The 15823-nt window shown below is 41.7% G+C and overlaps 1 protein-coding gene and 1 pseudogene across 5 annotated transcripts; one reads left to right on the top strand and one right to left on the bottom strand.

The window, feature by feature from the left end:
* Window positions 1-2072: 2072 nt before the first annotated feature.
* LOC139620268 (actin-related protein 8-like) lies at window positions 2073-10953 on the top strand. 5 transcript variants are annotated; one of them, XM_071475623.1, is made up of 13 exons: window positions 2073-2647; window positions 4837-5007; window positions 5124-5234; window positions 5468-5572; window positions 5724-5897; window positions 6416-6509; window positions 6728-6791; window positions 7017-7170; window positions 7391-7486; window positions 7655-7795; window positions 7874-8237; window positions 9539-9702; window positions 9904-10953. In XM_071475623.1, exons 1-13 carry the CDS (start codon window positions 2513-2515, stop codon window positions 10045-10047), a joined length of 1917 nt encoding a protein of 638 aa, XP_071331724.1. In that variant the 5' UTR covers window positions 2073-2512; the 3' UTR covers window positions 10048-10953. The 5 variants fall into 5 exon arrangements, with proteins under 5 accessions (XP_071331724.1, XP_071331725.1, XP_071331721.1 ...); XM_071475620.1 differs by having other exon boundaries at window positions 2082-2647; window positions 6659-6791; XM_071475621.1 differs by having other exon boundaries at window positions 2095-2647; window positions 6659-6791; window positions 7928-8237.
* A 293-nt stretch (window positions 10954-11246) lies between these two features.
* Window positions 11247-14017, bottom strand: LOC139620278 (selenoprotein K-like; annotated as a pseudogene).
* Between the last annotated feature and the right edge of the window lie 1806 nt (window positions 14018-15823).

The following is a 15823-nucleotide window of genomic DNA, read 5'->3' as shown; positions in this document are numbered from 1 at the left end:
AGCTCAGGCCACCGCTGCTGACCCAGAGGACGCTGCATCCAGGCCGGAGTCAGTTATAGTTTGAACCCGCTGACACAGTGAAGGTCATTAATCTATAAAATAATGAGGCGGTTGTTGTGAGTGGATGACAGGCTAGTGAACTGCAGTCAGGATGAGACACTGCTGGCTCACACATCACAGAAACTATCACAAAGAAGCTCAATGACTTAAATTAAAATACCTGAAGAAAACTGTTACGGAGGAAGTTATGAAAAATCATATCGGCCTCTTAGTGAATCCGGTTATGCGGCGAATATATCGATTAAAAACAATTACATTCCTGAAAAAAAGTGTAAGAAGTGACGAATAAATGCGACAAAAAAATCACAAAATCAATAAACCGTGATGTGTGTAGAAGAAAACTCGCCTTTGTGCCGTTTATTCACTTTTCATACTAACTTGTTCTCGTCCTGACGACGCTAGCAGTAACCTAGCAACCATGCTCATTCCCGAGACACAGCACGACCGCGGATAGAGTGCACGTACACAGTGGTGACGTCACTCACTTTTCTGAGCTTTGAAACACTTTTATAAAGATTAAAACCCCATGGCTTAAAAATGTAGAAGAGAATGAACTGCTACATGTTATGTATTAATGTTATTTTCTACATTGTGTATTATACATAACTTCTAACCGTATTGGGATGATCGGAGTGAATGAACAGAACTTCTACATAGAGACTCTAACGTGTGCCTTTTGTGCACAACACATCAACACACCACAGTTAACACTTGACTTCAGGGCGACATAATCCCTAGGGTCCTTCAAATTATGAGCATATCTGATTGTCCAGTTATAAGAATATCTGGGTCGAATAAAAAGGACAGATCCGGTAAACCAGCATAATTTACAGTCTACATGTTAACCACATTTAAATTACGTTAAGGTTAAGTTAACCCGAACTTTCACAACATCCAAACTGACATTTTAAGAACTTTAATAGCATTAATGGAGCACAATATGAGCCCAAGACACTAACGCAGTACACTTCGACTGGACCTTGTGTTCCAGAAACACTATAATAACGTCGGTACCTTAACATTAGTTATATGCACATTTTAGTTGGGCGTTTGACATCATATTCAAACATGTATTAACACCTCTAGAGTAAACACAAGTCACCATCCCGGCGGAGCCAGTTAGCCAGCTAGCGCTTGCTAGCTAGCTGAGTTAGCAAGGTGCATCTGTAATTTATCTACACTGCGATATCAATTGGAAATTGGGATGCTAATTTTGGCTAGCGAAAACACGCTTAAGCTAAAAATAAAGTGTACTTACCGTATAAATAATAAATCAGCCGATTCCTTAGAGTGTCTTTTGGTTCAACCAGACGCTAAACAACGCTGACATTTTAGGCGAACAAAAAGTTAAAACTAATTTTCACGAACTGAAAACACGATGGAAGGTCTGTGTAACGGTATGTGGAAAACGCCAGGACGAAAACACTACGCCATGGATGTATTATAATTAAGGCTGTCAAAGTTAACGCGTTAACGTAACATGCCTTTAACGGGAGTAATTTTTTTAACGTGATTAACGCTTGTGATTTGAACCTCGGGCCACTCCGTAGCTCGGGAAATCAGGAAGCAATGCACCGAGGTCGATGCATGGATCATGGATGTATTATAAGAACAAGGTATAAGAATAAGGTCTTATAATACATCCATGGGTCGATGCCGTCGTGAGCAGTAATGGATAAAAAAGATATTTTGAATGGCAAGTTCAGCTTCAAAGTCTTGCCAGATGGCTCTCTTGACAGGACAAAAGTAATTTGTATTTATTGTCGCGGTGAATTTACGTACCACCGGAGTACGTCTAGTCTCAAATACCACATTACTATAATGTTACAGTTAGTAAATTGGTATGCTCATTTGTAATTTTTTTTCTTGGGCTTTTGTTTTAGTTTATTTCAGCATCTTGTTTTACAATGCAGTTTGCACATGTTAGTTACTTGAACTGAGAGTATTTCTCATTGTAGCAATAAATAAACATGATTTTTTTTGCATAAAGCAAGCATTTGTCTATTCTCATGTTGAAAAGAGTATTACAATTTGAAAAAAATCAGTTTAAGGTACATTTAGAACAGATTAAAAATATGCAATTAATCATGATTAACTATGATCACTCATGCGATTAATCGTGATTAAATATTTTAATCGATTGACAGCCCTAATTATAATACATCCATGTGTGGAGCCCAGAGAGCTACAGAGACCATGGGGAATAACCTTTTTATATACAGTCTATGGGAATAACCGAATAACCTTGGTTCGATCCACACTCCGGAGCAGAAGGTGGCGGTAATGCGCCAATAAGCAGGATGCCAACCACCGTAAAATAAAAAGAAGAAAAATATAAAACAACGATAGAAGAAGAAGGAGGTCCTCATTTGAGGAAGTAGTACTTTACGAGCACGAGAATGTGGCGACTGGCTGTTTCTTAATATTTAGACGCTTGGATTAAAAGGTGACCATGACTCAGGCTGAGAAAGAGCAGGACAATGGGAAGGAGAAAGAAAAGGAGCGAGAGAAAGAGAAAGAGAAGGAGCAACAGCGCGGCGTGAAAAGACCCATCGCTCCTCCGGCCATCCTAGAGCCAATGCAAGACGTGAGTTGGACAGCCTGGTGTTTTTACTGTTGTCTGGTGCCGAATTAACTGATCTTAATATCCATAATTCAGTAAAGTCAGCGTTCGGGGGCACAGATATCCCTTCTGGACTACAAGGCGCTCAATGTCTGTTCTGTTACTCAACCGGGGGAGAAATTTAGTTTGCTGGATTATTTGATTATTTTCATTATTGGTTAAAATGTTTATTGTCTTTTGGTTTATGGTACTCCCAACAAAATGTCAAAGGTCCCGTCAAAGCCCATTGAAAGTTACAATAGGCCCAGTGTCTTCAGATACTTAATTTTAACACCCGCTGGAAACCTCCAAAGTGTTGAGTTTACATAACATGCTAAAAAGACGTTATTAGACTTTGCTTTGTCATTTATTAACTTTTCTGTTCATTTAGAAAATGTTTAATCACACAATCAATTCAGCTCTAATATTAATCATAATATTTTCTATGTGGTCTCACATACTGTTGTGTACTTTTTGTGTTGAGCTTTCATGGTTTGAGAATAATTTTATTCTTAATTAGGGCTGAAACGATTCCCTGAGAAATTCGAAGTAATCGAGGCAAATTCTTTGCAAAGAAGCTTTATTTAACACATACGACAGCTCAGTAGTCACTGTTAGAGAAGAAACAGTTGACGTGGTTTGACGCTAAATTACATTAAAATGGCCGACGGTTAGTATTACTGTTCAAATTTTAATTATCACAATAACCGTTTGTTACCGTAGGCTAATTTAACTCACGTTAGGTTCTGTAGCATCAACCAGCAACAGTCTCCGAAGCAACGTGTTTATGTGTGAGTCAAAGCATGTCGGAAGACAGTGACAGTGCTGCTCCGGAGATTTTTCAACCTCTAATACTTTTCACTCAAAGGTTTGCGAGTGTAATAGTGTTTGTTTTTTGTTGTTGTTGTTTTTATTTGTTTGTTTTTTTTAAGCGAGTAAATCCGCTAGAAAAAAGAAGGGAAAAAAGAGGCGATTGCCCTCTTTTACACTACCAGACGAGTTTGTCCTTCTGTTCGGAGTGATGTCATCACAGGACCACAGAACACACAGAGACTAGGGCCGCGTTCAGACTGCCAGCCAAAATCCGATTTTTAGCCCATCCAGATTGGAACTGGATGGCTCTTTTGAAGTCTGAACAGTCACAAATCAAATGGAATCCGATTTTTGGAAACCAAATCGAAACCACCTTCGGGAGGTAGTTTCAGATCGCATTTGGACAGATGCGTCTCAGTCTGAACAGCTCCAAACACTCAGATCAGTTTTGACTGTCCGTGACGTCACTCTACGCGACGCCAGACCCAGCTCCTCGGGTGGCACCACACTCGTCGCTGCACAGAAACTCCGGCAGTGAGTGCAGCACGAAGCATTGTTGTGTATAATCCTACCAGCCTCCTGCGGCGTTGCAAATGTCTAGTGCGTCTGAGATGTTCTGCACCTCTACTGGACAGTGATAAGGCCAATATACTGAGGTGACCTGCCTCCATCATGTTTGTTGTTGTCGCTGTCGCAATTATATGACGTCAGACACTCCGTTACTACAGCAACCTGTCAGATCAGTCAATAATGTGGCACAGTCTGAACAGAGCCATATCCGATTTGGACACTTGCTACAGTCAGCCCTAAAAATTGGATTTGAGTAGGAAACTGATTTGAATCAGATTCGCCTGCAGTCTGAACGCGGCCTAGGAGAGAAGAGTGAGCTGTGTTTAATTTTTTTTTTTTTAATATTATTTTTTTGGCTTTTTCATGCCTTTATTGGATAGGGCAGTTGAGAGACACAGGAAATGGGGAGGCGGAGAGAGGGGGAATGACACGCAGGAGAGGGCCACCCGGCACGGGATTCGAACCGGGGCCACCTGCAGCAAGGACTATAGCCTCAACACATGGGGCGGGTGCTCTACCAACTGAACTAAACACCACATTATCACATAGCATCAGTGCTCAACCTCACTGTGGATAAATGGGAACAAAATAATGCAGCCAGATTTCAAAATCCAGTGATAAGTCTTTCCAGAAGAGTGGAGGTTGTTGTAGCAGCACATTAATGCCTGTCGTTTACGAATGAAATGTTCAACAATCATACATATAAGTGTAATATTCAGGCATCCACATACTTTTGACTACGTAGTGTACTCTGTCTTCTGTTTTGCATATATATTTTCCCTCTTTTACAGCAAATACAGAGCAGTTTTGTTGTTGTCATCCACCCTGGTTCAAGGACACTCCGTATTGGCCGAGCAACAGACACTCTTCCAGTGACAGTCCCACATGTGATTGCACGCAGACACAAGCAAAGTGGACAGCCTAGATATGAAGATGCCTTGCTGTTGAGAGAAGGTCTAAATGTACGTCATTCATACAGTCACCAGATACAGCCTGTGTTTTACTCCACTGTTCAAGTCAATTTCATATATGTGTAGTCTCTCATTTACCCCCATTCCCTCTTCGTGCTGTCTGTCAGAAACCAGAAAGTAAAGAGCAGAGGCAGAATGGGCTTAAAATGGTCGACCAGGCCATCTGGTCTAAGAAGATGTCAAACGGAGTGCGGAGAACTCCTGTGTCTGCTGAACAGGTGAGTGTATTGTGAACTGAGTATCCACACAAGCAAAGTGAGTCCATTCCATGCTGGAGAGAAATGACAGAAATGCATAGTATTTAAACTGCATTTCCTGTACGAAAGGTGCTACAGTGACTGAGAAAGGACTGATTTAAAGTATACAAATGTATCTTGTTTTTACATTAGTGCATGTGGTACATGCTCACATGCACAAAAATTTACAGAAGAATCTATGTGTTTGTTTGTAGGCCAGAGCGTATAATTGTCAGGTCCGTCCAGCAGTACTAGACACCAGCTCCAGGGTGAAGTGGACCAACACAGCTCACCATCCTCCTTATCTGGTGGGAGAGGAAGTGAGTGCATGTGTCTGAATGAGGTTCTTGCTCCTTTAATGCAAATGAAATAAGACACCTAAAACAATTTACCATAGGTCTTTGTCTGTTTTATCAATTTTTCTTCAATTTTCTCTCTCCCCACTCACTTTTCCATCCTGACAACATGCAGGCTCTTTATGTGAATCCATCCGACTGTTACAGCATCCACTGGCCTGTAGTCAGAGGTCAGCTCAATGTGCACCCCAATCCTGGAGGCTCACTGACTGCTGTCCTGGTTGACCTTGAGACGATTTGGAGCCATGTCATTAAAAAGCATCTTGAGATCCCCCTCAAAGATTTAAAGGTAGGAGAAACGTCATCCTCCTTATATCATTTTCCTCTGTGGGGCAAAGTTGAAAGTGGTCAGCAACATGTTGAAACAAGAAAACAATAAATGTTGAAAGAAGACAGTTACAAGAAGACTTATAACTATAGAATTATTAAATTGTTTTATTTAGCACTGTATGTGAAAGTTCATTCAATGTGATCAGCTAAAAGGCACAACATTTGGAACATCAAGACATACAAAAATACATGAAAAGGACCAGATTAGCAGGTATAAAATGTTTAGCATTACCTAGAAGCACATCTACAGAAGCATCTTGCAAAGTAAGTTAAAGAGCAAAGATGAAATAGCAAGACTCAGCTCAAAAATGTATGGGTCCTCATTAACAAACTGAAGCGTTAATTAAAAGAGAGTTGAATTAGAAAAAACAAAACAAAAATTGTACTCTGTAAACCTTGAAAATGAGATGAAAGTATGCTGATTGTAGAAACCCTTTTCTTCTCACATTAACTCTTCACTTTTGCACTGATTGCCAGTATTACAGATGTGTATTATTGGTCCCCGACATCTACAACAGGCAGCATATAAAGGAAGTTGTCAACATGCTGCTGCTTAATATGGGCTTCTCAGGTATTACACACACAAGACAAAAAAATACAGTTACTCATAAGCATCCAATCTCTTTTTTTTCTCCTGCCCTCAACTTAAATTCTGTCCTGTTGTGTGTGTGTGTGTGTGTGTGTGTGTGTGTGTGTGTGTGTGTGTGTGTGTGTTTACAGCAGTCATTGTGCACCAGGAGTCGGTGTGTGCTACATTTGGCAGTGGGTTAAGCAGTGCTTGTGTCGTAGATGTGGGAGACCAGAAGGCCAGTCTCTGCTGTGTAGAGGACGGAGTGTCCCACCGGAACTCCAGGTCTGTCTGAAAAAAACTTAATTCATGTCCATGAAAAAAATAATTTATCATGTTAGATAATGGATTCCCTTTATACCGCAGAACAGTAACATACATTGGATGAAAAGCGAGTATTTGATAAACATAATAATGTTTCTGGTAGATTTGTGTTGATGTCTTGTTTTTAGTGCTGCATTTTGTATCTGTATTACAGTGAATGTTCCATCTATTTGTTTGGCCCCACAGGTTGTGTTTGGCTTACGGCGGTTCTGATGTGACCCGTACTTTCTTCTGGCTCCTGCAGAGGGCAGGGTTTCCCTACAGAGACTGTCAGCTGTCCAGCAGACTGGACTGTCAGCTACTGCAACATCTAAAAGAGAAATTCTGCCATCTAGACCAAGTGTGTTTTTTTGTCAGGCGAGTCGGGTCTGTGTCTTTTTGTTTAGAGGGAGTGTTGGGGAACTAGACCTTGTATGTTTATCAGTTTGAATAAAGCGTGAGCTCCTTTGTTTCTGGTTAAACAACCATGGTTGTTATAAAGAATAGAAGAGAGAAATCAGATTAATGCGATTATTCAGATTAATTTCAAAATGTGTCTTTCTTATGCTTCTACTCAACAGGACATATCAGGACTACAAGATCATGAATTCCAGACACGTTTCCCAGAAGCTCCAGCTCTGCTCTACCAGGTTCGACTAGGGGATGAAAAATTACAGGTACATACTTTAAATGGTAATAATAAACTAAGCTGATTTAAGATTGTTGCTGAAATGCTGTTTACACTGTTTTGTCTCCAGCTTGTGGACTGGAATTATTCTTCATCTATTGGCTATGTTTGTCTTTCTCATCCTTTGTTTTCTGGCTCGTGTGTGTACATGAGTTAGGCACCTATGGGACTTTTCTATCCAACCACGTTTGGCATTGTAGGTCAGAAGATGACATCACTCCAGTACCGTTCCCAAGGTGACTCAGAGGATCCTCATGATGAACACTACCTGCTGGCCACACAGAGCAAACAGGACCAGGTAACACCACACACACTCACACACTCACAGATATGCACATATCTCACACTTTGAATTCAGTCTGACATCTTCAGATAGATTCCCTCTGCTTCTTGTCCTTTTGTGCTTATTCTTCCATTGTTTTTCAAACAGTCCTCCAAATCTGCTGCAGATCGGAAGGCTATCTCCAGATTAGGGGGAGCTCTGGATGGTGAGATGGGCAGTCAGGGAGGTACTGGAGAGCTCTCTGACCTGCCCAGGGGTTGTGGGAGTGGTGGCAATGCAGGAGGGATGCAGGGGGAGATGGAGCTTGGGCCTGGCCAGGGGGAGTGCTTGATGGGGGCAGGAGAGGTTGACGAGCCCCTATCTGCTCACCTCTCCAGGAAGACTGCAATCATGAGCCAGTTTGAGAGCAAAGCACTGGGCCTGGATAAGGCCATCATGCATAGCATCGACTGCTGTGGTAAGGAAGGACAGAGGGTGAAGGGAAGAAAGGACTAAGTGGTCAACAATGAAAAATTGCATTACTCAAAGGAGAAATAAAAATAGAAAGTAGTAAGGAATTATGTAAGAAAAAACTATATGAAACATTGTCATACAATAATGGTATCTTTTTATTTCATTTGTAAGGAAGTAAAAAATAAAGATTGAGGATAGATCTCAAAGGAGTTTTAAATCGAAAGCAACTGGACTTGGTTATTTGTCTAGGAAGACGTTTCACCTCTCATCCAAGAGGCTTCATCAGTTCCTTCTTGCACCTGACCAGGCTGGGACTGGTCCAACTATCTGGTGTGGAGACCCAGGTATTTAACCTCAGGGAGGGGCTTTCACAACGCTGATGATGTCATTGGTTCCCTTTGTGCTCCATGTGCCAACGACAGTCGTTAGAGTGACTGTCTTGGTGGAGTACCAGTCGTCCACATATCTGAGATAACACACTCAGACAGAAACTGGTACACCCCAAGGACAGAACACCACACACCCAAAAAAGCAACCTGGTGTATGCAGTCCAATGCTAAGACCTCTACATTGGAGAAACGAAACAACCACTGCATAAACGCATGGCCCAACACAGGAGAGCTAACTCCTCAGGCTTGGACTCTGCTGTCCACTTACATCTTAAGGAGAAAGCCCACTCCTTTGAGGACAGCAAGGTTCACATCCTGGACAGGGAGGACAGGTGGTTCGAAAGAGGAGTGAAAGAAGCCATCTATGTGAAAGTAGAGAAACCATCCCTCAACAGGGGAGGAGGACTCAGACACCACCTATCTCCAATTTACAATGCTGCCCTTTCATCCCTTCCCAGGAAATTCAACAATTTAACCTCTAAGAGAAACAACTGTTCACAAGTGGCATGTGACTCCAACGACTGTCGTTATAACACAATAGGGCTCTAACGAAGTCGAAACCAACTCTCCACCAAGACAGTCAGTCTAACGACTGTCGTTGGCACATGGAGCACAAAGGGAACCAATGACATCATCAGCCTTGTGAAAGCCCCTCCCTGAGGTTAAATACCTGGGTCTCCATACCAGATAGTTGGACCAGTCCCAGCCTGGTCAGGTGCGAGAAGGAACTGATGAAGCCTCTTGGATGAGAGGTGAAATGTCTTCCTAGACAAATAACCAAGTCCAGTTGCTTTCGATTTAAAACTCCTTTGAGATACTATGACCTGGACAAATGAGAATATTCACAGGCTTATTGAGGATAGATGTTTGTCAATGCTTATAACATCTTGTTTTACCTCATCTTGTTTTGTTACAGCATCAGACGAAACCAAACGAAAGATGTACAGCTCCATACTGGTTGTGGGAGGGGGCCTCATGTTTCACGGTGCTCAGGAGTTTCTGCTGCACCGCATAATCAACAAGATGCCTCCCTCCTTCAGAAGGCTGGTAGACAACGTGGAAGTTATCACACGGCCAAAGGTAACCTGGAGTTCGTCGTACGTAGTCTTAGATGTAGATATGGAATCCAGGCAGAGTAGCATGGTGTTCAGTTGTCCTTGTTTCTAAATAGTACCATGAGTGCTACACAACATAATGTTAATACGTACGAGAGAAACTGGCAGAATAATGCTATACACAGCTCCTCTAATGTTCTGTACATTGATGTGCAATGTACTCCAGGACATGGATCCTCGTCTGATATCGTGGAAGGGGGGAGCAGTGCTGGCATGTCTGGACACCGCCCAGGAGATGTGGATCCACCAGAGGGAGTGGCAGCGTTTTGGTATCCGAATGCTCCGTGAGAGAGCTGCCTTTGTCTGGTGAGGGGTAAAAACCTTGCTTTGAAGCTCCTTTAAAAACAGTAACACACATTGTGTGTCTTGTGTAAGAAGATACAGACACCAGATGTCCCATCCATCCATGTGTCCATCTATAACACTGAATCGAACCGGGTCACGGGGGTTGGAGCTAATCCCAGCTGAAATTAGGTGAGGGCAGGGTAAACCCTGGACAGGATGCCGGGCTGACATATTGAGACAAACAACCATTCACACTCACATTCACACCTTCAGGCAATTTAGAGTAACAAATGAACTTCATGTGCATTTCTTTGGACTGTGGGAGGAAGCTGGGGTACCCGAAGGTAACCCACTCAAACACAGGGAGAACATGCAAACTCCACACAGAAAGTCCCCAGGCCCGGGGTTCAAACCCAGAACCTTTTCCCTGTGAGGTGATGTCGCTAACCATTGCAGACACCAGATATTCTGGAGTTTATCATATACATGGAAAAGGAAGTAAGACTTTACCCCAAAACAACTTAAACAACCAGAAAAACTCTTGATCTTGACTCAGTGTTTTGTTAGAAGCAATCTGTGCATAATGAGAAAATATACTGACAGAATCACTTTGTTGGTTATAGCACTCTTAACACCAAACATCCTTTCTTTTTAGTCATTGTGTTAGTTGGTTCTTGCATTAAAAACCCAGAGGTTGTGATTGATTTGTAACTTTTGAACAGCCTTTAATAGGAGGGGGAATTAACTTTTTAATATTCTGTAAATATTAATCCAATTGTCCCATGTTTATGGATGTTAAAAGCTGTGTAAATAAACCTGTCACACATGGATACACAATAATTGCATTTGATTGGAACAAACAAGATTCACCTGTCTTGGAATTATGAACATGTGGAATTTGAATAAAGAATTGTCTACAGTATGACCCAAACTTCTCATCACAAACCCAGTAACTCATACTTTTAAGACACACACTATGATGCAGCTGAATTAAAAGAATGACAAATGCCTCTACTTGCTCCACTATTATTAATGTTATTTTTCAGACACCAAATTTCCCTCTCCTTAGGTTTAATATTGTATAATATCTGCACATTATCAGTGCTTAAGTACAGAGTCAAAAGTTCGCCATCTTATTTTTGGCAGTATTGTCCAGCTCTACGTAGAAGCAAGCAATGTCATTACCAAGAGTGAAAAAACAATGAAACCAGACAAACTCAGTAATGCATCATAATAGTGCACAATTTTATTCCAACAGAAGGATACAAAACACACACACAAATTTAACAATTCCCTGGTGGGATATCACTGATACACATCTTTACGAGAATATTCTGGAAGGATAGAAGCAGGAAAAGGGGAGGAAATGATGCAGTTGGCTGCTGTATCAGCCCTTTTGGCCCCTACATGTAGGAATTCCCAGAAAGGCATCAAGTAACTGCTTGCGGCAGTGGCAGCCGATGAAGGAGGGCTTCAGCACTGTGACATCACAACCATTCTTTAGGTTCTCAGCAAATGGACAGGCCAAACCCCATGCCTACACTGGATGTGTAGGCATTTACCTAAAGAGAAGTGAGTGTTATACAATGAAGTAGTGTTGTATTCACATCATGCTCAAATATCTGTTGGGCAATAAAGAAACAATTTTCACATTTACATTCTTAACAACTTAGTTTTTCAGCCAGATATTAGACTAAAATCCTAATCTCACTTTGTGATAGAGGCTCCAGGAAAAGAAGGCAACAAGGGGAAAACAACAAGGGGTTTCATCTATGAGCATCTTTAATTCAGAAAAACATTTCCCACCTTCCTCATCCCCCTCCACCCATTGGTGGAGCATTGGGACCCGCATTGTGGGTTACTCTTCCCATCTGCCTTCTGCCACCAGGGGGACCTGGAGGACTGCAAAAGCAGGCAACAGAGAAATGAGGTCTTAAAAGGTTAATAATAAATTCCTTGTAATTGTTTTTTTTTCTTTTTTTTTTGCCTATATCAGATATTTTAAACAGACCTGCAAGGGACTTTGCAGTCAACTCACTATTGTGCAATTGAGAGTAAATTTCAGGACTGGAAAAGTTTAACTCTGCAGCTCTCGGGTCAGGACTTTCCATGGATTCTGAACTATCTTTAAATAAGCTTCAAGTAACAAGTGGCAACCTGGAAACAAACAAGGTCACAGACACTGAAGAAAGCTGCTCACATAATATACAGCGGCTTTTTTCCTGTCAGTTAAACATGAAACCCCATTCGCAAGAAAATCCTCAGCTAGTTCTTATCTGACAGGTACATGCCACCACATAGACTATGACTGACCATCAGATTAGGTTACCTTCATTGTTCAGGACAGAGGGACATGTAGGACAAGTCACCAGTGGAAAATGGACAATGGAAGAATAAGCACAAAAGGACAAGAAGCAGAGGGCATCTATCTGAAGATGTCAGACTGAATTCAAAGTGTGAGATATGTGCATATCTGTGTGTGTGTGTGAGAGAGAGAGAGAGACAGAAATGTCTGTGCCCCACGGACATACCCTCTACCATCAGTAAAGCGTGATGAACCACAGTTTCCCTCCTTAGTCAGGTCTGCGTGAACCAATGTCCTAAAACTGTTGGAAGACAAAGAAGATCAGAGTGAATGAGTTAAGTGCTGACAAAAACATGACAGTTTTCCTCAATTCTTTGATTTATGACAATACCTGCAAAATGTGACATCCCCATACCCATCAGATAACTGCCAGATGTAGCTTGTTGACATTAATATTTAGCTCGGAAACCACTATGCCTAACACAGCAACAAGTTTATTACTATTCCACAATTTTCCATCAGTTTTATAAGTAACAATATTAGACAATGGAAATCCAAGGATATATGACCCATCTAATCACTCAAGGAAGACTGTTGACTTACAGAAACTTTTGAAATAAGAAGAATATAACTTGACAACACGACAGTTAACAAAATTACAAATCTTTACCGAACCTCATAAAAACACAATTCTTAATACTAAACACGTTTAGATCATATTGTTTAAAATGTCACACATCGATTGGGCTTAACAAGTTTGACTTTTGGTTTATCTGATTCAATGTCTTTGTGACAGACTTACAACAAGCCAATAAACTCCACTGCTCCCCAGAAGAGATCGAGCAGTAATGACAGGCGACAAGGTGACTGGGTCCTGCTGTCCAGGACCTGACCTGAGAGAGAGAGATGGGTGCGACAGCAGAGAACAGTTGGTGGATGACATAGTATATTATGATGTTTGTGTCATTTTAAACCAAGACTATGAGTGCAATTTCCTCCTAAGTTAACCAGTTAATAGAATAACCCGTTTTATTCTTTCTTAAACTGGCATTCAGTGCACGCAACGAGAGAAAACACAACAAACAAGTTAACGCGACCAAATGTTCAACTAGCATAGTGAATAAACTACTGCAATTAACAGTGAAATTATATGACGAGAAAACACTTCTAGATGGCCTCTTAAAAAACACTCACAGGATCAATTTAGTAGTTCTTCCTGCTACGCAGATTCAGTCGAGCTAGGCTAGCAAACAAGCTAGTTTGCTAAGTAAAAAAGCGTTGCCGTCCTTACTCATTCCTGTTGGAATGGTGTGTTTCACCAGTAAATGTTGTAGTAAGTCTACAACACCGCTAAAAATCATTCTTAATATAAAAAAACGGTTGAAAACAGGAGACACCACTCACCATTGGACACGTAAACCATGTTGTAGCAACTAAGACAGCTTTCAGAGCTGTGTACCATCGGTGTTGTACTTCCGGGTCAGTTATTCGTGCGTCATTGTTTTACGCGCTTGTGCAGCATGGATGTATTAGAAGACCTTCTTAAGTTCTTCTAATACATCCATGGTATGCGCCCATGAATGTATTATAAGAACTGGATAACGGATCTAAAAATGGCGCCCATTCAGTTCAGTACAAGTTGCTCGCCTGGCGCATACGCCGAAAAAGTTTGTGGCTTCCGGGTTACTTCCGCGTTATGCGGCCCATAGAGACTGCGCAGTAGTGTCACTCCCATCATCCCTTTGGGCAATGAGAACGAGCGAAAAACGTTATCGATCTGGCGCTCGCGTTCACGAGTGCTCTGCTAGCAGACTGATGTTTAACAGACTGCTACAGGACCGGACAGGGGCTTTAAACACGGATTTAAAACGGCAACAACATTCAGTCTGAAGCTTTAGAGCCTCAAGTCACATTGGAATCAACATTTTAAAAAATCATAACCAGGCAAAAATATCAGAATCAGAATCAGAATCAGAATCAGTTTTATTGCCAAGTATGTTTTCACATACAAGGAATTTTTTCTGGTGATTGGTGCAATTGATCAGCAACAGTGGGGCTCTCTAGCCTTGTTGATGAGGCTAATAGCAGATGGGAAGAAGCTATTTTTGTGGCGAGAGGTTTTGGTCCTGAAGGACCGCAGCCTCCTGCCAGAGGGGAGTGTCTCAAAGAGTTTGTGTCCAGGGTGGGAGGAGTCAGCTACAATCTTCCCTGCACGCCTCAGAGTCCTTGAGGCGTACAGGTCCTGGAGGGACGGAAGATTGCAGCCAATCACCTTCTCAGCAGAGTGGATGATACGCTGCAGTCTGTTATTGTCCCTCTCCGTGGCAGCAGCGTACCAGATGGTGATGGAGGAGGTGAGGATGGACTCAATGATGGAGGTGTAGAAGTTCACCATCATAGTCCTTGGCAGGTTGAACTTCTTCACTTGCCTCAGGAAATACATCCTCTGCTGAGCTTTACGTTTTATATATATATTACGTTTAAATTGTCTTTTAGGCAATTTTAAGATATTGATGCTGCATGTGACAGATAACTACAACTCATCAGATTACGTTTACTTTCTTTCATTGAGAAGCAGATTTATACGGCATGTCTTCTTTAAAACAAAACAAAACAAAACAAAACAACTAAAACTGCAGGGCTGTAGTTATGCTTTATGTCCCGTCATTGCTCTTTCTATTTTTCACTGTTCTGTTTCACAGATATTTGATTTGAAAATGAAAATATATCAAAATTATTTTTTATAAAGATTTAATTTAAATGATGAATGCCACTGAACATTTAGCTACTGTATACTGAGCACACACTGAGGACGTGGGGAGCTAGAGAGGCGACGATGAGGACGGTTCTTCCCCTCAGGGACAGAGAGGGGGAGCGGGCTGCAGCAGCTCAGGCCACCGCTGCTGACCCAGAGGACGCTGCATCCAGGCCGGAGTCAGTTATAGTTTAACCCGCTGACACAGTGAAGGTCATTCATCTATAAAATAATAAGGCGGTGGTTGTGAGCGGATGACAGGCTGGTGACCTGCAGTCAGGATGAGACACTGCTGGCTCACACATCACAGAAACTATCACACAGAAGCTCAATGACTTAAATTAAAATACCTGAAGAAACTGTGACGTAGGAAGTTATGAAAAATCATGGCGGCGTCTTAGTGAATCCAGTTATGCGGCGAATATATCGATTAAAAACAGTTACATTCCTGAAAAAAAGTGTAAAACGTGACGAATAAATGCGACAAAAAAAAATCACAAAATGAATGAACCTTGATGTGTGTAGAAGAAAACTCGCCTTTGTGCCGTTTATTCACTTTTCATACTAACTTGTTCTCGTCCTGACGTCACTAGCAGTAACCTAGCAACCATCCTCGTTCCCGAGACACAGCACGACCGCGGATAGAGTGCACGTACACAGTGGTGACGTCGCTCAGAGAAAAAAAAAAAAAACTTTTCTGGGCTTTTTTTGAGCTTTGAAAAAATGTTCATTTTCACCCCT

This window comes from Trachinotus anak, unplaced genomic scaffold, assembly GCF_046630095.1.
Source record: "Trachinotus anak isolate AG129_WGS33_773 ecotype Australia unplaced genomic scaffold, CSIRO_AGI_Tana_v1 ptg000004l, whole genome shotgun sequence".
Classification (NCBI taxonomy): Eukaryota; Metazoa; Chordata; class Actinopteri; order Carangiformes; family Carangidae; genus Trachinotus; species Trachinotus anak.
The sequence above is the reverse complement of the archived record's forward strand: the minus strand, read 5'-3'. Positions and strand labels throughout refer to the sequence as shown.

What these genes read in the sequence shown, in the direction of transcription:
- LOC139620268 (XM_071475620.1), top strand. Translation starts at nt 2,513, where the DNA reads ATGACTCAGGCTGAGAAAGAGCAGGACAATGGGAAGGAGAAAGAAAAG. An exon ending in CTTATCTGGTGGGAGAGGAA is followed by an intron (nt 5,573 to 5,723) that starts GTGAGTGCATGT and finishes GACAACATGCAG; the next exon opens with GCTCTTTATGTGAATCCATC. An exon ending in GTGTCCCACCGGAACTCCAG is followed by an intron (nt 6,792 to 7,016) that starts GTCTGTCTGAAA and finishes TTGGCCCCACAG; the next exon opens with GTTGTGTTTGGCTTACGGCG.